The following is a 24560-nucleotide window of genomic DNA, read 5'->3' as shown; positions in this document are numbered from 1 at the left end:
GGCAGGGTCTAGAGGGAGGATCTCTTGTAACTTTTTTTTGTAAATATTTATAAGGAAGAATAAATATAAGCTGTGTTTAAACTGATTCATTTTATTATTTTTTTGTGTATTCTAACACAGAATTAAAAAATAGATTTTACATCACTGAAATTTCAACATTTAAATAGGACTTGAATTAGTGCCTGTGAATAATTTAGGCATGTATTCAAATATTATCATAATTATCTAATGAAATCGTTCAAATATTAAATACAATAGGGTACACAATATTTCCCATATGCTATGGAAACTTTCAATATTTCTTTACTTCTTACCCTTAATTTTCAGAGATTTTGTCATTAGTCGGTAAATTAAAGTTTATTGGCACAAGAGCCAGATATAGCTATCTTGTTGAGAAGATCTTGAAATTCTAACACTCTTGTAATAACTGAATTTGTGACACTAAGAATAAATTTAGGCAATCACAAATTATTTAGAGAATGCTTCTTTTTTTAGCGTGATAAAACCTAAGAAACTTTGTATTTACATATTCCGAAATTTAAGAAAAATGATGAGGGAATATCACTGGGGTACCTCGGGAGCGTGATTCCCGTGTTTACTTCAACGAAGCAAACCCCCTGAGGAACATTGTTGCATACAACATGCAATGATTTCATTTTAAATACCTTAGCACAATTATAAATGACAAAAATAAGCATTAAGCAGGTGTAGATAATTTAACTAAAATTATCATTAGAAAAGATTTTTTCTTTCTTAATTGAGGAGATATCTCAAACCAGATCTCACCAGCATGGTCATTGTTAGCAGGGGAAAGGAATGGTGGATTTTTATCTCTTTAACTTTAAGGGGATTTAAACCTTAATTGAAACTGTAAAGAAAAATCATTTGAAAGTTTGATGTCATACATTTGGCAAAAACTGTGCAATTCTTTAAACCTCCCTTTTTTTTAAAAAAAACTTTATCTTTCTGATACTATCTGTCTTCACAATCTAAATGCAAAAATTTTCTTTATTTGTCAGTAATATTGAAAGGGACTTCTGGAGATTTCTAACTATTGGAAAGGTAATATACCCACCAAACACGATTCCCATGTTTAAATTCCTTAAAATTAAAAACACGAAAAAAATAAAAAATAATTACTCTTTTAGTAGGTACTTAGCATATTTAAGAATTTTTTCTTATCTGTGAAATTAGGATTGAGTGCATACTTTAATTGTATCTCCCTTAAAAATTGGGCCCAAGTGATGCCAATGTTGGTCAGCCAAGAAGAAATTTAGAATATAATAGGCTGAGAAGGAAAAGGATATATATTTAAAAATTTAAAGGCTTAAGAAGAATTTAATACTGAAAATTTCTTAGGAATAGAACAATTCTTAAAACAGCAACATCATTTACAAAAAGACTATTTGAATGAAAAACTTTTAAATATTAGAAGTTCCAAAGCATTTAAGACTTAAAATAGAGATACATACTCTTATGACTATGAAAAATATCTTTAAAACCACGAGAGAAAAATCACTCAACTAATCATTTACAGTTTCCTTTCTTGTCAGCAGACAATAAACTGCAACTTATTAGGTGTAGCATGTTTGTTATAAGATAGTCTTCATGTCTTTTTAGATATACAGGTTTCACGATCTGAAGGTACATATAATTATTCCAAAACATTTCTTGTAAGTTGTATAGATATCAACCTGAATACTTTTGTTCAAGTCAACAGATTTTTATGATTGAGTGCCTATTTTAAGAGTGCATAGGAATGTCTTCAAATGTGTTAATAGCATAATTAAAGAGTGTTAAATTGGGCTTAAAAAGTTGAAGATAAAGTGAAACTAACATCAAGGCATCTTAACTTTTTACTGCTTTCATGACTAAACTAAGGGGAGCAATGTATTCCAAATTGAGATAGCATGTTGTAACTTACAATATCTGGAGTATTTGAAACCACCCATTAGAAACTAAGTTTATTTCCACATTCAATTAAAAGCTTACTCTTGGTGCAGCCTACAAAAATACAGCTTATGTCATTTAAGTCCACATTTATTCAATCTTAACTTAAGTAGGCACCCATTTAAAATGTAACTATTTCCATGGAAAAAAATAAAATACATACTATGAATAAACTGAGACTTACATATTTTTTCAACATTGCTTAACTGTTTATTAATGCATCTCTATAAGTTTTTTTTTTCTTGTTTTTTGTAATGGAATATACAGGGGTGTAAGATGAGGAAATTAACTTCAAAGATATTTTAAAGCATAACTTAAAAAATTTATTTAACGATAGCTAATACTGGCTAATTAAAACCTTTTTTAAAAATATTTTAGGCACTTAAAAAATTATTATGATTAACTAATGCATATAATTATATAATATATAAATTATATTAATTACAATAATTAAACAATATTGTTTGAACTAAAAAAAAATAAAATACTAAGGAAAGCAAGAAAAGTCATTTTAATACATTTTGTCCACCACTTTACATAATTGATTTAAACAGATTTTTACAAGATCAACTAATTTTATCATTTGTTCATATTATTTTCAAAATTTGCTCAAAAAATTGATTTAGTTACATAACATTAAAAAAAATTTGCAAGTCTCAAATAGTCTAATAACTAGATGAGAATTTGTCACAGTAAAAAGAAAACATTCAGTTTAATCTGTTATAACAAATTTCCACTTTTATTCAAATTAAATGTACATTATAGATTAGACAGCAATACCAAACTAAGGCATACAACGTTAAAGAGCAGAAAAAATATTTATAAAAATAATTTTAATATTTTTATAATATATTTTTTTTATAAATATTTTTGTGCTCTTTAACGTTGTTTGCCTTAGTTTTGCATTTTAGCACCAAGGTTGCCCACTTGTGTATTTAGATAGCAATAATTAAATTTAACTTTTAGTATATCCTATGTAAAGAATATTTTCTTATCGTGATCTGCCACACAAACAAAAATAGCCAAATTGATTTCAAATGGAAAAAAAACTTTAAAAAAAAAAAACATGTAGATGTTTGCTCATGGATGGCAACAAGTTATACCCTTCGAGTTGGTCCCTTTCTGCGTTTTTATTATTTTATTTTCTTGCAGGTCACTGCTCTGAAATTGCCAAGACTTAGCAATTATTCTACCATAGATCAGGGTGTCTCTCCATAAAAACTATTAATTTCGAACATTTTTTTTAAAATTAATAGCCAGATAAATCAATGACAGATGGTGGTTGTGAAATTATTATAAGCTATGTGTAGATATAAAAAAAATATATAGAAATAAAAAAAAATAAAAAAACAACTCCAAGAAAAGAAACACCTGAAAATGCAAATACAAAATCAGTCATTAATTTAATATATTTCAAATTATACCTAGTTCTTAAACATATTTACAGAGTTCTCCCTAGGAATGAAAATGGACACTACAAATTTTGAAACAGTAAAAATTTATTAAAATGTTTAGTACTATATAATAACTGAATTTGATTTTCAAAAATTTTTAAATTATCCAAATTAAAAGAACTATTGATTAATTAAATATAAAAAAAATTACAGAAATAAAAAAAAAAAAACAATTTCAAGAAAAGAAACACCTGAAAATGTAAATACAAAATCTGTCATTTATTTAGTATATTTCAAATTATAGTTCTTAATTATATTTTCAGAGTTCTCCCTAGAAATAAAAAGAGCACTATAAATTTTGAAACAGTAAAAATTTATTAAAATGTGTAATATTATATAAGAACTGAATTTGATCCTCAACAATTTTTAAATTACCCTTATACAATTTTACATGTTGTATATTTCAAAAAATAATTCTCTCTCATTATCAGAATAAGAGATAATTTTACATTTTATAAAAATAATTAAAGCCTGCTAATAGATAATATTTGGACACAATTTTTTTAAAAAAATTATTGATAAACTTGAGAGATTTTAATGCAATTTAAACTGAAAATTGTGAGAAAATAAAGATTTAAAATTGCATTACTTTTTAAAAACAAAGTTATTAAAAATGAAGAAATTTATTAATATTTCGCCTGAAAAACACTTATAAAAATTTAGAGTCGAAAATTATCCTAACAAAATAAATACTTGTAATTGTAATCAGAATTAAACCCATAAACAGATTACTTAACAGTGCGTAATTATTAAAACAGAGAATTAACTTTTATAAAATTGGAATGTAAATAAAAAGGCAGCGTTTTTAATGGATGGGCGGCTTGTTTTTACAAAAAGGACAAAGATGGTGAATTTATAAGGATCAAAGGCCGGCAGGGCAAGCCGCCCTTCTAAAAACACTAAGGGAGAACACTGTATTTTTAAATTCAAATAAGGAATAAATAATTCCACATTTATGATAATAAAGCTCATGATTTTCAATATAAATCAAAGACAAACATTTAAAAAGCAATTTTAAGGTAAAAATTATGTTTAACTCTTTTTCACAGTAGCCATAAACATTCCACTAACAATATCTTGGAAATTTATCATATCTTTACCAGAAATAAATACCATGAACATAGTTCTAGCAGAGCAATTATCAAATACAAGTTTAACAAGCTCATTTAATTCATTTATCCAATCAGACTCTTCATTTGTATTAAATTCAACATGACTTATTGTTAGATTAAAGTTATCCATATTATTTAAGGTTTCTTTAATGATTTTATTTTTATGAAATTTTGTTTTTTTGTCTATTGTCTCAGGCAAATTATCACCATAAAAATTAAGGATTGGTTCAGGGCCAATTAAGCAAACTTTTTTCTCATATTTAGAGGTCAAGTCAAAGAAACTACTTTGACTTTCATTAGACATTCCAAGTTGCTCTTTATTTTCATTCTCATCTGTTTTCTCACTAATTACTACTCCATTTTCTTCCTCATTACATTGTTTACTTTCTCCTGAAAACTTAATATCAATATCTTTTTCTACATTATTCGAAGCAATACCATCACCAATGCAGAGATCACCATAACTAATAGTGTTATTCAGTTTTAACTGAACCAATTTCATAGTTGCCAAAGCATCTTCGACTGGACTGTGACCCATTTTACTGCCCTGGATATTTTCATTTAGATGAACCATTGACAGATATTTCAATGAGTCTTTTTTATGACGTATTCCACTACAATTAAATATTATGCTAGTGTCTATAACATATGGATGAATCATTTTAAGCGCGTGCAAATCACAATTCAAAGACTGGCCACAAAGGATTGCATCTGATGGCAGAATAGCTCTTAGTTCTCTTTGAACATCTTCCAATCTAGTTTTAACACCACTTAACATACTTTTTGTAATACCACTAAATTTAGTTAAGTAATCAATAATTTTGGCTTTTGGTTTAACTAATGAGTGGTAAACAACTTCATGATTTTCATTAACTACAGCAATTCGAGTTAGTTCAGAATTGGACTTATCAGTACGACACATTTCACAATCCAAGGCGAACAGTGGAGAGTTAGCAGTAACTGGGACATATTTCTCCTTTGAATAAGTATAATTATCACTTTTAGAGTATTCAAACACACTTTTAGGTAAAGGATAATTCTCCATTACCAATTGAATTGGGCTGAGCAGCAAATGAACTTTAGAAGGTTTCTGTAAATTCTCATCCGATTTAACTTGAACAGACTTTTTACTTGGGAACATAGAAGAATAAGAATTTCCATTTTCTATGTGAAAATGAGTCACTTTGTGCAATGTGGTTAACTCTTGAGGGAACGGTAAATTCGAAGAAGCAATATCAAATACAAAGGGAAAAATTTCAGTAAGGTTTGAAAGAGAAGTTCTATTCTGTAGAACAACTTTTTTAGGAAGGCCTTCAATGACTAAAAAGACAGTTTTCACAATATTTTGCGGTTGTTCTAATTTTGACCATTTAATATTCGAATAAGGTGACATATGACCAATAACAGATTTAAGGAGAACTTGATAGATATCTTTCACAAATAAAGGCTTTACATTTTTCGACAGCTTTTTATCTTTTAATCTTAACAGAGATTTATATCCAGTATCTGTAAGGTAAAAGCCTGGTTCCATGTCTGGTTTTCTTGTATATTTTTTCAATTCGTCTTTGAGAGTTTTATAGTCCTCTTGAAGAGTGGTAGAGGTTTTCTTTTTATTTGATATGGTTAGAGATTTGTCTTCCTCTTGAAAAAGGTTAAGGAGGGCTTCCAGTTTCCTTTTCTTTGCTTGAAATCTCTTTTCTTTTCTAATATCGAAAGTGACGGGTTTCATTCCATTGGTTTCCATGATGAATCATAAAATGGCATCAATTGCAGATAACAGATAAAGCAAACATTTTAATAAAATAATAGATTACGTCAAAACAATTTTGACAAACAAATTTTTGATAAGCCAAGTAAAGATAGATATTTTATCGTAAAAGAATATTAAAAATTTCCACCTAAAAAAGAACTAACATGGATGAAAGAATGTGCGGTTACTAATGCTTATAACCGTGACATAAAAATTATCTCTTTTTTTAAAATGTGTTTATAAAATAATAAAGTGAAAATTTAAAGTTGCGAGTTGAATCTTAAAGACGTATTATTAAATGATAATTTTTAAATTATGAATAAAAATTATTGAGAATTTTTGAAACTATAATAAAAAAATTTTAATCGCAACTGTAACAAAATGTTTTTTGTTTTCGTTTTATTCCATTCTGTTTTCTGCAAAAACTTTTTGCAATTCGAATTTTCTTGATAAATGCTTGAATCCTTTTACATGTGATTATAATCATGCAGAAGTGTTGTTCTTCTGCTTTCATACGTGTTTTATATTGCATGAGAAATACTAAATTTGTTTCAAATTTTCATGTTTTTCTCTCAAGAACTGTTGAGGTATAGATATATTTTTTTTTACAAAGTATCAAAAGACCTTTATAAAAAACTTAACTACTTGCCTTCAGTGCGCACAAATTTTTTTCTTTCAATTATTATGTGAATGATAGTTAGTATTTTTGTTTATTGATAATAGACTGATCTCATGCGTTAGTGAAGTTTATAATTTGTTATGTAATCAAATTGTAAATTTTGTAGGCTGTATTATAATATAGCCTATATTATAATATGTGATAAAAAAAGCAGGTAAGACGGAAAAAGTAGAGGAAAAAATAAGTAATTTTTTATAATATTTTTTTAAATTTTTAATATGTGTGTAGGATACTTTTTTTTTCTTTTCGTCGAAGGTATTCACTTAAATTTTATCCTGACACAACTTTTCTCAAAATTTATATCTTGAATGTAATGTACTGACTATAATTTCTGGATTTGCTTCCTGTGAATTTGTGCCTAATGAAGTATTAAAAATAATTCATGTAAAGTTCATTTGATGAATTGTATATTATTATTATTAATTAAAGATAATTCATTCACGATGAAGTATTTCCCCCTGCATTTCATAAGTGTGTGATCTAGCAACAAAATATTAATTTAATTGGTTTAACTTAAAAATGTATTGCAACCATGATTACAAGTTTTTCTTTCAGATTAATTATCACAGTTTTTAAACCTACTACAAAATTGTCTTCTAAGATTATTTTTAACAAGGATCAGACTTAATCGATGTTTACTAGAGATAAGTTTGACTTCACTTTGTGTGGCTTAAGAATTTTTTTTAGAAGGGTGGCTCAACCGAATTGTTTTCTTAACGAATACCTTTTATTTAAAAATGCACCTTTAAATGTTTATTTTCTCAGAATTTTCAGTTATATATATATATTTATAAACTTTCCAAGTTGATCACCAATTAATGCTTTTTTGTTTACTTTAAAAAAAAAAAAAATTATACACAGAGATTGTCCTTAAGCTTGCCTTTAATTATTCTTCAGAAGTTTCAAATTTTTCTGTTATTTTGATACTGAAAGAGAATTGCTTAGTGAAATATACACATTAAATAGGAAAAGAGGGTAATTTTTAAATTGAGGATTAAATTCAGTTATTACATTATATTGTACATTTTGATAAATTTTAACAGTGAGTAGTAAGTGCCCTTTTCTGTGAGGAAGCACCATACCCTTTTTTATTCCTAAGGAGAACTCTGGGTTAGACCCACTCGAACCCAAGGACTTAAATTTGCAATTAATAGGATTATTTTATACATAGGACCAAGATGCAATATTCACATTGATATTAAACAAAAATTTGCAAATTGAAAAGCTAATTTAAATATATTATTGGGATTATTAATTCACAACTCTAATGCTTTTACATTTTTACACTAAAAAAAATTTTTTTTTAAATTTTTATTCAAATTTTATTTTGGCTGCATTTTTATTGCTGAAGAAACCTCATATTAGTTTAATTTGAAAGTTATGTGGCAGGGTTGGAGTTTTTGCCGGCAAAAAGGGGTTTTTGCCAGGACAGTGGCAAAAACCTGGTAAAAACCGGCAAAAACTGGTAAAAACCGGCAAAAACCAAATTATCTAAATTGCTGATTAAATATTATTACAAAATACTTGAAACAAATTTAAATCAATCATAAGGAATAATAATTTTGATACATTACATGAAAAAATTATTTTTAACATATTAATAATTAATATAATGGTAATAATTTTTAAAAGATTGAAAGTTTGTGATCTCTTTTCATTTTAGAATCCTAAAATAAATGTTTTTTTACAAATAAATAAATATTATTATTTGTATAATATTATTATTTATTATAAAAAATTATTATTTGTACAATAATTAACTACATATATTGATAGATATTTTATGCTTTAAATTATAGTTATATTAATTTAAAATAAGCTCATTTCACTGGAAAAAAAAGAATAATCACAAATTTTCCAATCAATAATGTTTTAAACTACTAAAATGATATATTATTACATTATCATTTAATTATGGAATAATAATTTTGTTAATTTTTTTGTAATTATTTATATTTATAGTATATATTTCAATTTTAGGAATAATGTTGAATCAAAAATGTGTTTTTGTCCTCTCATCTTGGAAAATATAGGTTTTTGCCACTTTTTGCCAATTTGCTTGGCAAAAACCTGTTTTTGCCAGGACGGTTTATACCGGTATTTACCATGGTTTTTTCCACCGGCGGCAAAATCTTGCCAACCCTGTGTGGTATATGAAATCTTTATCACGAGTTGACCTAAAGATTTATTTTAGATAGTGTACTCATCTTTGATGTTTACATCTGGTTCTTTTGCAATGCTTGTTTTGACTTTTATTAACAGGGGTCTGTCCAGGCCGAATTTACTACCGTTTAGCGGTACCTTCACAAATTCAACTTTAGGAAAAACGGTAGTTTCACAAATTCAATTTTAGGAAAAATGGTAGTTTCACAAAATACTTTCTCTTAAATTTTTATTTTTGTATCCCTTAAGAAACGATAAATCCATATTTTTGTGTTGATTTTTTAGTATAATTTTTAATTTTTCACAAATTATGTCTAAATTTTCACAAAATAGGTACCTCTCAGAAAAACCTAGACAGACCCCTGATTAATCATTGTCTTTAAAAGCTAAACAATGGATCAATTATTCAAAATAATGTAAAATATAAAATTTTGAAATAGACATAAAAATGGAGGGAAACAATGTTTTTTGCCATTCAGTAAGGAAACCAATTAAGAAAAACCAACAATATTTCTATATAAAAAATTTTAAAAATCCCAAAGATCAATAGTTATTATTCTGGAAATACTTATGACTCCATCTATCATGTCAAATTAGGTAAGGAAAACACTAAAAATTCTTCACCGAAAAGTTTATTTTCTTTTTTGGTTTTCTTATTTCCATGAAATTCAACATAATGAATATATAGTTTATATGATTTATAATCCCAAAAATCCGAAGCAGAAAAATCTACTAGGAGTTATAAAGCTTTATTTGTTTCCAAAAATTTACTTGACTTTTATTAGTTACCACCTTCATATTTTTTGAAACAAATGAAGTTTTATATCCTTAATTCCTATATCTATACTATTCATGATATACTACCATTAACAATTTTTACAAAATTGTTCTTTTAATCAATTGTTGCTGTTAGTTTTTATTGGGTTTCATTTTATCTAGCATGAAACCTGCTTTTCGGTTGTGATTTACTAAGAAAGCCAATTTTTCACATTTAGTATTTTAAAATTTAGAAGAATAGCAATTTAGCTTTCAACTTTGTTTTTGATTTTTAAAAAGCAAACATTCTCTTTAAAAGCCATAAACATGTTACAAATTTGTTCTCAACCATAGACGTATATGTTTTATAAGTATAGAGCAGTGATTCTCAACCACTGTGCCGCCGAATCGTTAAAATGTGCCGCCAAATATTAGGAATGATACAATAAAAATTATAACGTGAGTAATCTTTTTTTTATTATGAGTAAAGTTTAAATTAAAGAAAAGTGTATATATATATGTATATATATATACATTTTATAATTTTTCCATGCTTTAACCGCATGAACATCTTTGTCGGCGATTGTCTTGTCTCTGACAATCTTAAAATAAGATGGAAGTGTTTAAATTGTATATGACACACAATTTTAAAAAATGTTGTAAGAGCTAATCATTAAAGTAAGCTATGCAATTAATAAATAAATTAACAAAGGATAACTAAAAAAACAAATATATAAAAAACAAATTAACGAAGGATAACTAACAAAAATTAAGCTAACAATTAATAATTAGCAAAAAGAAACTAGTTAACATGAAATCACAAAAAAATAACAATTAATGTAAAAAAAAAAAAACTAACAGTTAATAACCATAAAAAACAAGCTAACAATTAATAACTAGAAAAAAAAATAATAACTGTTACTAGCTAATAAAAAATTGGTCGAAAGAAATAATTAATCCCTTAAAAAATGTGCTTTTGTAGTGCATATTATTTTATTTCACATTCAAAATTATTATCACAAACTATTTAACATAGTGTAAAATAGGTAATTAAACAACTTTTAATCTAATTTTTTTCATTGTGTGCCGTCAAATTTCGAAATCGTTAAAAGTGTGCTGCAACAAAAAAAAGGTTGAGAATCACTGGTATAGAGGTTCTATATCGCTAATTATTTAAATTCTGTATTTTTCTTCATAGAACAAAATAATTATAGTTGCCAATTAATGTTATTTGTTATTAAATGCTTTTTTAAAGTAACTTCCATTTGCTTTTTTTTTTGACTAAATGTGCTTTAACATTTATTCTTAATTCTTCCATTTTTAGGTTCCAAGACCCCTATCTTATTCTGTTTGTAGAGTTATTTGTACTGACATAAAATTTAACGCTCAAAGTAGTATCCAGCCCAAGTATGAATTAACAGCAGCTCAGGAAACATTCTGCCTTTCACCATTTTTAAAAGAAAACTTTAACATAATTGAAAATCGATATTTTAAACTAATCTCAGTAACAAATGAATGCCATTTAGATGAACTGTTGAGGAAAGAAGAGTTCAAAAAAGTAATATCTAGGGTACCCTTCACTTTCGATGTCAAATTATCAGATTCAATTTACAATGATACAGCTATACATACTTCAGTTTATACTCCAGGCAACTTCAATAACAGCACAGAACTTAATTATGTGGAGCAACCTAAATGTTTTGAAGACTCGATTGTGTTGTGTTCGACTAGTAAAAATCATGGTGATAATTCTGGTAAACCCACTGAGGAGCAGTTGCTTTATGTGATAGAGCATTTAACTTACTCAGTAAGTAAACTTTTCTTACTCTCTTGAACATTTTATTTAAAAAGTTTACCCCCAGGATAACTTCTGATCTAAGGATCAGATATTTAATTTAACTAAGATGCTATTTTCTGAGTTTGAGGAAAGGCTTTAAATATGTTTGATTATTAGTGCAGATATTTTTCACTTTCTTCAAATAAACATTTCTCTTTATAACTTTTAAAATTTTTACCTCCCAAATTATGGGATAGTTGTAATCTAGAAAATGAAATAGTTAAGGTAAGAAATTATTAAAAAGTTGTTCCATCATTTTTCCATTTTGCTGCTATTAATTATACTATAATTATTATATTAAACTAAAAAATTTTTTTGCATATAACTGCAAAAACTGTTCATTTAAAAAATATTTTCCATAAAAAGTAATTTTTAGAAAATATTTATTTTTCTAATTTAATTTAATAATCAAAAAGATTTTTGCATTATTAAATTTTTTTTAATAATCTAGGAAGGTATTTAGTGTTTGATTTTGTTAATTGAAATATTGTCTGTTATAAGTAATTTGTGTATCAATGGTCTACATTTTATAACATATTAGATTACATATTATATTATGAAATCTGATCATTAGTTTAAAAGTTATCCAGGTATATAGATTTGGTTTTTGATTCTGCACAAAAATTTATTGTGTTGTATGTAATCAGGGAGTCAAGTAGGAAAGAATGTCAAGTCCAAATACAGAGTAGGGAACAGAATTGTAATAAATGTGTTCTTTCTATTTTATATAATATACTATACATTGATAAATGATACCAGTAATATTACTTGATAAACTATTATCATTTTACAAAATATTGGTTGCTATTTTATGAAACAAATTATTTTAATTTCAGTTTTTGATTTATGAATAACTTTTGAAATAAAAACCTTTATTTATTTTGCCTAATGTTTGATTTTCTCTTTTTTCTTTCACACCCAAAAGATTCTGAATTATCTGATTGTGTTTGATATCTAATATCTGCTCTCTATTTCAGCTTATGAACTTCTTTGAGAAACCTCTAAATTTTTCCATATATCACAAAAACATAGTTTTTCAAAACAACTTAAGAGGAGGAATTACTACTAAGTGAGTTTTTCCACCTTTTTATTGTTAATTGCTTAAATTCTATGGAATGAAAAAATATTTTGTAATCTCATTGCTTCAGGACAGTGTCAAAAGTACAACTAAATTATTCAAACAGAATGTAATATAACTTTATTGAAATCGATTTTAAGGTTAAAAAAATTAATGTAAAAAATATATATATATTCATAATAATAATAACAGGTTGCTGTTGTTTTTGGATACCTGGTCACAAATCCTAAAACTTTCTATGTTGAAGTCAACATTAACCTAAAGCTACAATTGTATATATACTGGGTGTATTTAGATTCTATAAGATATATAAATGACATACTTTTATTTTATTTTTACATTTTTACTATAAGTTTTTTTAACTTGAATGCATCAAGTAAGTATTAAAATAAATAAATATACAGTCGGACTTCTATTTAAGGAACTTCCATTTTGCGAATTTCTCTATTTTGCGAAATTTTTCGAGGAACCAAGAACATTTTGGAAATTTCTTCTTAAAATAACTTTTGAATAACGAAGTGAATTTTCTATTTAACGAACTTTTCTTTGAGATCCACATTCCCTATTTCTCAAAATATTTCGAAGCATTTCAAACTTGTTAACGCATTCTATAGGAGAAATGGCTTTGAAATAATTTTCGAAGCCACTTTTCGCTTTTTGTTTGCATTTCAAACCAAAAACTCAGACAAAATTAACAGATTTTATTAGCAATTAAACTTAAGAACCCATGTGGTAATGTATTTAAAATTACTTTTAAAATAAATGCAGCTATAACTTTATACATAAATTTAGCTTCTTTTTTTTTTTCGTTGAAAATATATGTAGCGTGATAGTGTAACACTGGATAATGTTTTGCTCTATTCTTGCTTACCATGCAGATTTCTTTTGCGGTTAAGATTTATAAAATAAATAGTAGATACTAGTCTACAAGATAAAGGTGTATCAATTGCTATTTCAATTATATCTACTGTTTAGGAATTTAAAGCCTGTTTTGTGTTAAGTATTTCAAAAGTGATTTTCTGTTTAACGAATTTTCCATATAACGAACTCATTATCAGGATTTAACGACTTCGTTAAATAGAGGTCCGACTGTACTTATATAAATAAATCTGAATTGAAAATCTAGATGTAGAAATATAAAACAAATTTTTACAAAAACGTTGTAAATGTACAAAAATAAGAAACCATAAAATTAAAATTTTTCATTGACCTCTAAAGTTAGCTTTATTCAGAAATCAAAATTTGTTACTGCATGTAATGAAATATCATATTATTGTAATTAGAACTTTAAATTATAATTTTTTTTGTGTTCCCACCTTTACAATTTTTTTTTTTTTCATCTGAAGTATTTTCAGTACTGTAAATAACATTACCAAAGATATATATTATGTATGTGGTACCATTAAAGTGTGTAATACAATTATTTCATAGAATAACTGTGTACAGTCCGCAAAAAAAAAAAAAAGATATCACCCTGAATAACTTTCGTTCTAATGATCGTATTTTCACGAACTAAGTGTCAATCTTAATGGTTCCGGGGGGTGACCTCAAATATGCTAATTAATTAGTGCTAATTATTAATTAAGTTACGAAATCAGACACAAAAACGTACTTTCTCTGAATAAACATGTATTTTTTTTACAAATTTGGAATCCAGACACTTGAATTAGGGGGGGTAGACAAAATTTTTAAAAAATTGGGTCACAATAAAGGTTTATATATTTGGCGATAGTCCAAAAAACTGCCAAAAAAAGTCGTCAGCGCAAATTAATATTTTAAGGTAACCCATTGACTAATTCAAAGGAAGAAGACTTAATTTCACTAGGTTGCTAAGCAACCAATTTCTGACTGTAAAAAAAAAAAAAATTAAATAATGCTCTGTGATTGCTCGGAGAAGTTTAATAGAAGTATCTCAAAGTTAATAGAAAATATCTCAAAGTTTCTAGGATATAGACAATTTTTAAGCTAATTTCTGTCCAAAAAGCAAAATTTTTTTGATTTTAATCTGCTTTGAAAAGAAAATTTGAATCGATTTATAATTTATTTATGATTTTCTAAGTTTTTAGAATTAAAATACATGAACTTTTTATCTGATATAATTTAGATTATGTTGTTTATGTTATAAAAATTCGAGGATTTCATACTAAAATCAAATTAACATAACTTATTATGACTATATACAAAATTTTAGGGATAATCATTTTTACAGCTTTAATCGAGTGTTCTAGGCAAGAAAGTTTTAAGAAAAAAAAGTGCTTGAAAAATAAAATGTATATTGTATAGTAATTCTAATGCGCATTCACAAGGTTTTCTATAATTTACGATATTTATTTTTTCTATAACTCAAGGAATTGCTGAATGTTTAGTGGTATTTTAGAAACACTGAAATATTTTATGTTTAAGAATAAGATATTGAAATAATATGTTGCATATAAGATTCATTGTTTAAAAAATCGCTTCATTCTGCTAGATATTTAGGTTACAAGGCTTTCTTTAGATAAAGATGATTAGCAAATACCATCCTCATCTTTCGATACATTCTAAAACTTACATTCGCAAATTCACCATAAAATGTCTCACAGCATATTCTTCAAATATGATTACAGCTACATTTACCACCAAATACTGCTACTATGATTATTTTTGTTTTCTTATATATGTTATCGGCAAAGTATAAAACGCCGGTATTGAGTAGAATGCCTAGGCATTCTATGCAATGCTGGATGTTTTTAGGCAAAGTATGAAATATGAGAGGTATTACATACTTTCCCTATGCATTCTATAGAATGACAAATGTTATTTAGGCAAAATATGAAAAAAACATACTGATGAGGTCATTATGTTATATTAATGATGTGCATGTTACTGTGAATGACCGAAATCGGTGGTTGTTGACTTTCACCGGTGAATGTTGACAATCACATAGTCGCTTTGGTGAATGTCCGAAATATTTATTACATCCAATTTGATATTAAAATATTCGTGGATATAATTACATTTATTCGATATTTTTATACTTACTGACGGTAGATTAGAAGAAACATCAGTGTTTGGAGTATCAGGCTAATATATATCGGGCAATGGCACTGAACCTTAAAAAAACATCGGTGTAGGATATACCGGGCAAATGTATACCGGGCATTGGCACTTGACCTTAAAAAGGCATCAGTGTCTGGTATACCGGGCAAATGTATACCAGGCAGTGACACTTGACCTTAAAAAAACATCAGTGTCTGGTATACCAGGCAAATGTATACCGGCAGTGGCAATTAACTAGAACTAGTATGACTAGACCTTTGGTAAATGTCCGAAATATATACTTGGTCTAGTTAAGTGCCACAGCCCGGTATACATTTGACCGGTATATCCTACACTGATGAAATATATATTTATTATTCCAAATCTATGCATAAGCGTGTATATTATTGAAATTGTATCAGTTATTGAGAAACAAAATCAAGAAATCAAAAATAATCACATTAAAAAAGCACAATCTGGTGTATAATCATATTCTATCAGAAGCACGCTTTTATGAAACTAGACATTCCTTGAATAAGGTGTTTTTTATGCAAAATGTTTAATTCAAATTTCTTTACTAAATTGCAAAAAAATTAATGAACGACTAAAAAAGAAACATCGTATTTTATAGTTTGAAGGAATTAAAAATAAAAAGATTAGCAAACGATTATTAGCAAAAAAAAATATGAATGAAATTTTACGCAAAGCTCGCGAAGTCAAGTTTCTCGCAGGTTTATCACATTTTAATATTAATTGCCCCATTTAAGTATTTTTTCATTGTCGCCAAATTATTTTTTTAAAAATAATTAATTTTATATTTTCTCAGCTCCTAATAAATAAAAACAGTTGAAACTTTAGATTTTTCAATTGAAAAATATGTAGATTTATATGGTATAAAAAAATTCATACCTTATAATTCAAAAATTTTTCATCCTCAATTTAATTAATTAATAAAAAATAATAATTAATTGTAAAAAATTATTTTTTTCATGAAATTATCTTTGGGTAAATGAGTTTTATGAGTGGATGTAATTGTTTTTGAATTGCTTAATTAGCTTTTAAAATATGACCAAAAACGCAAAAAGTGAAATTAACATTAAGTTGTCCAAACTTTGAATCTCTCTCCTGCCCAAACAATGGGGACCACATTTCCCAGATTGCGGCTACCCCCTATATTTTGAAGATTAAGAATCCAAATATGTTAAAAAAATATATGTTTATTCAGGGAAAGTACGTTTTTGTGTCTGATTTCGTAACTTAATTAATAGTTAACACTAATTAATTAGCATACTTGAGGTCACCCCCAGGAACCATTAAGATTGACACTTAGTTCGTGAAAATCCGATCATTAAAACGAAAGTTATTCAGGGTGATATCTTTTTTTTTTTGCGGACTGTACTTGATGAAATAATTAGACAAGTCAGTTAAAGAGTATAATAGATGAAAAATTTCATACTTTATCTAGTTATTCTAATGAAATAACTAATAATAAATTGTTAAAGTGAGAAATAAACAATTTTAAAGTTATTTTATAAATTAATTGATCATGAATTGCTAAAATCTCTCAACAAATACATTTTATCCCTATTGCGGATGATTAGTTGATAAATAATAAGGAAAAATATTTGTTAATAATGTAAAATGCTAACATAAATACACTGTCTAAATTCTACGCCTAACAGCAGCGCAATGAAGCGGTTCGTAACTGAGCTAGAATTGGTTCAAAGAACTTTTGAGTGCCATATTTCATACTTTAATGATCAAGTAATCGTTATTTAATAGAATACTTAGTTAAATCGTAGAATTCAATAATATTACATACTTTAACAAGTCTAATTATTTCATGAAATATCAAGTTATTCTGTGAAATAACGAATTTCAGTTTTTAATGGCAATATATGTATTACATTTGAACTATAAACTAAAAAAACTTAAATTTCATTATAATGTCATCATTCTTTTTATGAAATTTAAAATTATGAAGAAAAAAATTACAAAATTAATTTTTTTAGTAATGTTATACATTCCTATTAATGACTAATGACCATTTACTTGTTAAAAAGATAATTCAAATAAAGATATTCTCTGTTCCTGTGAAATTTTTTTTGGCAGTTTTAATTTCATTTATCTGTTTCATCCTAAATTATTTTATAAAATTATCGTTTATGATAAATTAGTTTTGATTAACCATAATAAGACAGATTTTTAAAGCAGATTTAGTTTTCTGTTTGTAACAATATAAAGTTATAATATAGCATAAGTTAACCTATGACAAAATATGTACATATACAACATAATATGTACAACAAAATGCTACTTAACATGTTTTCCACATGGTTCTTAGTTCTTTTCACCTTGTTTAATAAAAAAAAAAAATTATTTTTAGGGGCTTAACTGCCTATATCCAAGCTATGTATATATTAAAGCTTTATGGCTTTATTCATTATGCCAAAGTTAAAGTAGAAATTTTGAAAATTACTCATCACATTGAAGATGGGGCTATCAGAGTGAGGTGGCGAGTGAATGGTGTATCTCGACAACAGCTATTAGTTAACCTCTGGAAACAGAAAAAACTATCTGTGCCTCAGGAAGAAACGGAGTAAGTGTAATGCAAAGGATATCTATTTTATTTTATATAATTTCAGAATATTTATTTCTATTTTTTCAATTTATGAAAAATATGTAATTCTAATGATATCATTTTTCCTGTTTCCTTTTCATTTTTTGAAACTAATTACATTTTTAAAGAAAATAAGAATTTATAAAATTTTGGATTGATTAGTGAACTAACATTTCAATCTTGTGGTAAAACATCTAACTAGTGGTAAATTTATTGGCACTTTCTGTTCTAAATTGTTTTAAAAAATATTTTTTTTCTTCTTAGTTTGATATTGTTTATTTATACCTCGACCCGCCCTATTCAGGGCACACGAGATACAGTACGGAACCCGTTATCCGGAAAGCAAAAAACCGGAACGAAATTCGATACATTTTTCCGCCATTAAGGAAAAAAACAAAATATTTTTTTCCTCATAAGATTTTAGGATTTTTCTTTCTCTTTTGAAAGATGTTTACGAGGGTTGCTGTTTATATTTCTGGCCTTGGCAACACTAAGTGTTGCTTGGCGACCGCAGACGATTTTAATCTAAAGTTTGATATTTTTAAACATAAATTCAGCAGACGATTTACCATTATAGCTTCATTTGTGTTGTGGACAGTAAATTGAAAAGTTCTTCTCTTTCAAAAAATGGAATTGAATTGTGAACATTTTCGTGCCATTATGTTTCATAACTTTCGACGTGGATTGTCAAGACGAGTGCTTCGATGAACTTAATTCTTTATTCAGCGATAAAGCGCCATCCTACAGCACTGAAAAAATTTGGTATAACGAATGTAATCGTGGTCGATGTTCGATCCATGACGAATCCCGTACAGGTCGTCCAAAATCCGTTGTTGTGCCAGAAAAGATCGATGCTGTGCGTGAACTGATAAAGCAAGATCGTCATGTGACATACCGTGAGATAGAGGCGTCTTTGGACATTAGTATGACTAGCATCAATAAAATATTGCATGAACATTTGAGCGTAAAAAAAATTTGTTCGCGTTGGATCCCGCATAATCTGACAAACGCTCAAAAAAATTCTCGTGTCGATTGGTGCAAGGAAATATTGGAAAAATACGTTCAAGGTACATCAAAGGCTGTGTATGACATCTACACAGGTGACGAATCATGCATATGATCTATGCATATGAGCCGGAAACAAAACAGCAATCAACTGTATGGGTCTTCCAAGACGAGGCAAAACCAACAAAAGTTGTTCGAGGAAGAAGCACATCGAAACAAATGATTGCCTGTTTCTTCGGCATTAACGGTCATGTGTCAACAGTGGCGTTAGAGCAACACAGGATGGTCAATTCTGAATGGTACACGACCATTTGTTTGCCAGAAGTCATCAGAGAAATTCGAAAAAAGCAGAAGAACAGGCCATTACTCTTTCAATGGTTGATTTTAAATTACATAAAATGTTCTAATTTGAATAAATATTTCCTCTACATAATTTGAATACACCATCAAAAGATTGGGAAGCCGATTTTTCAATAAATTATAGTTAATTTTTGATAAATTACACTGGATCTTTAACCTATTAAAAAAATTGGGTAAATTAATAAAAGTTAATTAAAATAATAAACTTTTTTGGTTTTCTGCATGGTCATAGTCTTATTGGCAAATCAAGGTAAATGATTTTAAACCTTTAAATATTAAAATGGTGAATTTTTTCATAGTGCAATTTCTCATACTAGTATTAGAATATAAGATGAAAAATTAAGCTTACTCTGTTGTATTTCAATTTTGATTCTTCTGTTAGATCACTCAGTTACTGATAGTGCTTTTTACCCTCTAAAAATTTTTCCACTGAAACTTTGTCATAAAAAAATGACAAAATTATAGAACTGTCAAGTTGTTTTGATAATAAATTCCATTATTTTTCTATAAATTTGATCTGTGCTGTCTACGACTTAACAGGAACAAGATTTTTGCTATCATGATCAAAGAAATATGCTTATACATGAATGAATTAAAAAAACTAGATCTCATTATTAATTCTATATTAATTATTGTATTTTAGGTGGATAGATGGCCTGTCAACTTTCAGTGTGGGTGTAGATGGTTTAATTTACAAACATGTTTGTGATAAGGTAATATTTTCATACTTATCATTGAGAATTTAGTAAAATTTTATTTGGCAATTTTTTTAATTAAATTTATTATTTTGGTGTAGTTGTTGAACGTTATTGTTAAAATAAGTGCAAGATAGGTATTTTTAAAATAGGCGATAATGAAAAACTGTATAAAATGTATTTCATATCAGTTATATTTCTGTATTCAACAAAATATAATCTAAAATTGTTTTTAAGTTGTACTTACTGGATTTGTTTTTAGTACAAACTTGATTATTTATCCTATTTAAATTTGAAAGAGTTCTCATAATTTACATAAAAATATTATTGAGGAGATTTAAAAATGCATCATAATAGGTTAGCTTTTTTTTTTTTTAAAAAAAAAGAGTTAATTTATTTTAAATTTCAAAATTAATTTTTATTTCAACAATCTTGTATTGATTTTAACCAGTTCCCACGAGGGCAACAAATTATTTGACAGCTATTTTAAGAAATTAAAAAAAATAGTTATAATTATTTCATTGCTGTTAACTGACTTAAACAATTTTTTTAGAAAAAGGGATATTATATTATTTTATGTTTATTTCAAAATATTTGAACAAATAATCAGGTGGATTTACAATAAACCTTAAATATGGCTATTGGCAATAAGCCTTAACTACTCTGGGATATTGCAAACTTTCTGATATAAATCAGGCTAATTGAGCAAATGAAAGATTTTCTAATTATCCTAAAGGTATGCATGGTCACTACAAAAGCTTAAAAAGTTTCAAACAGATTAAAAAATGCCAACAAAATTTTCAATCGGCCTGGCACATTGCAAAATAGTGACAGTTGTTTTTAAAGAACTATCATTTGTTTTAATAGTGTTAAAATACAATCAACCTATTTATCTTTAGGCCAATTAGGAAGTTCGTAAATAATTGCTCAGACTGAATTGCAATAAACTGTAAATAGGGCTATTTACAATAAGCCTTAACATAATGTGCCAGGCTAATATAAAAAATCTTCAGTGTTTTCTAATCAGTCTGACTTTTTTTAGGTTTATGTAATGACCCTAGAAGGCCCTTTAGAAAAAACATTTGCTCAATTATCCCAATTTCAGAAAATCGGTAATAAATCAAGCTAATTGAGCAAATAATATATTTTTTAATTAGCCTGAAGGAATGTTGGGTCACTACAATAGCCTAGTAAGTGTCAGACTGATTAGAAAACACTGAAGATTTTTCCAATTAGCTTGGCACATTACAAAATGATAACAGTTGTTGGTAAAGAACTTGATTACTCAACTAACTGAAGACATATATACTTTTATCTCTGACTTCTTGAAGTAAAATTTTAGTTAAATTAATTAATAAGCAAGAGTTAATTTTTCAAAGCGTTATATGAACAAAGCATTATATGAAGGAAATTTTATAACAATTTGCAATTTTTCTTTACTAAATTAAGAGTTCTTTGTTAAGCATATGTAAACAATTTTTTAAAAAAAATTTCATATATTATGAAACAAAAATATTTTATTAAAAGAAATTTCTTCAGTGATAAATTGCTATTTCTTTTTTAGAAAAATGATGAAATAAAAATATATTTACGTGTGTCTCCATCTTTTTTATATAAAATGAAATATAATTTAGTAATTTCTGTTTTTTTATAGATGACACCCGACAGTAATGAAGCAACAAACAAGAAACTAGATATCAAGACAAAACTTCTTAGACTCCTTAATTTACCTACACAAAGACCTGTTAGCTTGCATGCATTAACATGTTTCAAAAATCAAGATTTTCCAAACTCCAAAAGAATTACATGACATAGTCAAGTTTAGCATTGTCTTCAAAATTAACTCTCTCAATCTATGAAAACTGTACATAATATTTACTTAATAGATATTTTAAAATTTACTTGGAATTTTATGTAGTGGGTCTATTTTTTTGTATAGATTATATTTTTGTTTTTTGACTATCATTAGAGCATTTCTGTCAAATTTATTTATTTTGAAACATTCACTTCTAGTATGTTTACTGTTATTTAAATTTTGTTAAAATAAAGTAGTCACATTTTTATTAAAATTAACAACCTTTAGATTTCTTTATGAATGGAAACAATCTTATTTTATTATTGATATTCTAGCCTATTCATTTGGTGGATGTGTGATTTTTATATTCCACCCCTATAGCCTTGCAGTTTTAAGCACGACGTGAGAGAAATTAGCGTGTAAGTATTCAAATAAATATAGCTTTAAGAAATAGTGCTATTATGCACATTTCTGTACGCATTATATAGAAATTTTTGATGGTTTTGTTTTAAAAAATGAAATACTTGGTGCTTTATCGATTTGTGGTGTGGTACAAAAAGTATGTAACCCTTAGTGACTGAGTGTCAGCACTTGGAACCCCAGAGCTGTGGCTTGAGAGCACTATCTTTGAAAGGGGCATGGGTGGGTCAATAAAATAAGTACAGCATGCTTCTCACCCCAAAGCCAAAAATGAAAATTGTCTCTGGAATGTGCAAAGTAGGCCTTGGCTCTTCATGTGCTGTCGCTTCACTGAGTTTAGTACTAGAAGTATTCATTTTTCTCAGCAAATTAAGAAGTCAAATACTTAGAGTGTTATTTATTTGCAATAGTGGTAAAATATTCACTTATGTCTTTTTTTTTTCTCTATATTTCAGAAAAAAAATATTACTGTAGCGATAAGATAAAAGTTATTAATTTTAGTGATAAATTTTTAGAAAAAACATTATCAGAATGCTGTTTACAAATTTAGATTTATTAGACTTTATGCCAACAGCTGACCATAACATACTTGTAAATGATAGAATTTTAAAAATCACTTAACATGTTCAGTTTTTTCAAACTGCAAAAGCACAGTAATAATATTTAAGCTTTTATGATGAGTTTGTTTTAGAAATGTATATACAGTCAGACCTCGATATAAGGTCACCCTAAGGGACATCGCAAAAGTGACCTTATAAGCGGGGTGACCTTTTAACCGATTCATTAGCAGTTCGTAACTTAGCACGTAAATAGTACACATTATAATTTTTTTAAAATTGTAATACAAACAAAAACGGTCGGCCATAAATTAAATATTTAAGTCAATAAATTTTAACAGAATTAATAAAGAATTAAATAAAGTTAGATTAGTAAAAAAAATTTTAATTTAAAATAAAGCTGTTTACAAATTTCCTCAAAGTGTACATGCATACATTACATCCTACCTTATTTAAAATAATCATTTATGCAGGTCTGTCTCGTTTTTGGTTTCATTTTTCGAACAATGTTTTCTAGATTTTGTAACTCCTTAAAATGTTCCTCAGCTCCCTCATGGTTTGTAAAGAAATTTCGTATGACATTCATTGCATTGAAAGCTTCCTATTGGGTTACAGCTACAGTCTAAGGATCACTGTCGTTGTCCTCACTGTCCACAACTTGTGAAACAATTTCAGATATTGTAGCTTGTTCGTTAGCTGCAACATTTTCCTAGAACTCGAGAGGGTTAATTGTCTTGAAAGGAAGTTAAATAGCTTTTGTTAGAAAAGAGCTCCCCTCGCCTCAGATAAAAATGACCTTATAAGCGATAATCATTTTTAAAACTTGACCATATATCCGATAATCTGTAACAAAGAATTCCTATTCAGTGAGCCGGGACTTCAGAAAAGTGACCTTACATGCGGATGACCTTATATCGAGGTCTGACTGTATATTTAAATAACCTGACAAAAAGAATTGTTTGTTCTATATTGTTTGATTATTATATTCTTATAAATAAACATGTACTTCCTTTTAATTAAAGAATTTTATAGGGTTTACACTGAGTTTATAATCCATTCTAGAATCTTGGATGTGTTTAATTTTAATTTGTAAACAAGTTTTAAAAGTTATTAGCAAAATCTTTGCAGGTGAAAAATGTAAATTTTTATATTTTTTTATTGCTAAAAAATACAATTATGTGTCACAAACAAATAATGAAATCATTATTTGTTTGCGACACAGAATTTGCCTTTTTTTTCCCTTCAGTAAATATTTCTCTATGCCTAGGTGTATCGAAACAATAAAGCTTTCTAAGGAAGGTGTGATATTAT

The 24560-nt window shown here is 27.2% G+C and overlaps 2 protein-coding genes across 2 annotated transcripts; one reads left to right on the top strand and one right to left on the bottom strand.

The window, feature by feature from the left end:
- Positions 1-3255: 3255 nt before the first annotated feature.
- Positions 3256-6458, bottom strand: LOC107444391 (uncharacterized). The gene has a single exon (XM_016058513.5). It carries the CDS (start codon positions 6258-6260, stop codon positions 4437-4439), a length of 1824 nt encoding a protein of 607 aa, XP_015913999.3. The 5' UTR covers positions 6261-6458; the 3' UTR covers positions 3256-4436.
- Positions 6459-6634: 176 nt separating this feature from the next.
- LOC107444392 (uncharacterized) lies at positions 6635-24287 on the top strand. Its single transcript, XM_016058514.4, has 6 exons — positions 6635-6853; positions 11189-11671; positions 12679-12770; positions 18184-18396; positions 20426-20495; positions 22132-24287. The coding sequence occupies exons 1-6, from the start codon at positions 6752-6754 to the stop codon at positions 22285-22287; spliced, it is 1116 nt and encodes a 371-aa protein (XP_015914000.1). The 5' UTR covers positions 6635-6751; the 3' UTR covers positions 22288-24287.
- Positions 24288-24560: the final 273 nt, after the last annotated feature.

This window comes from Parasteatoda tepidariorum, chromosome 9, assembly GCF_982258835.1.
Source record: "Parasteatoda tepidariorum strain Cologne lab strain chromosome 9, Ptep-v5.0, whole genome shotgun sequence".
NCBI lineage: Eukaryota > Metazoa > Arthropoda > Arachnida > Araneae > Theridiidae > Parasteatoda > Parasteatoda tepidariorum.
The sequence above is the reverse complement of the archived record's forward strand: the minus strand, read 5'-3'. Positions and strand labels throughout refer to the sequence as shown.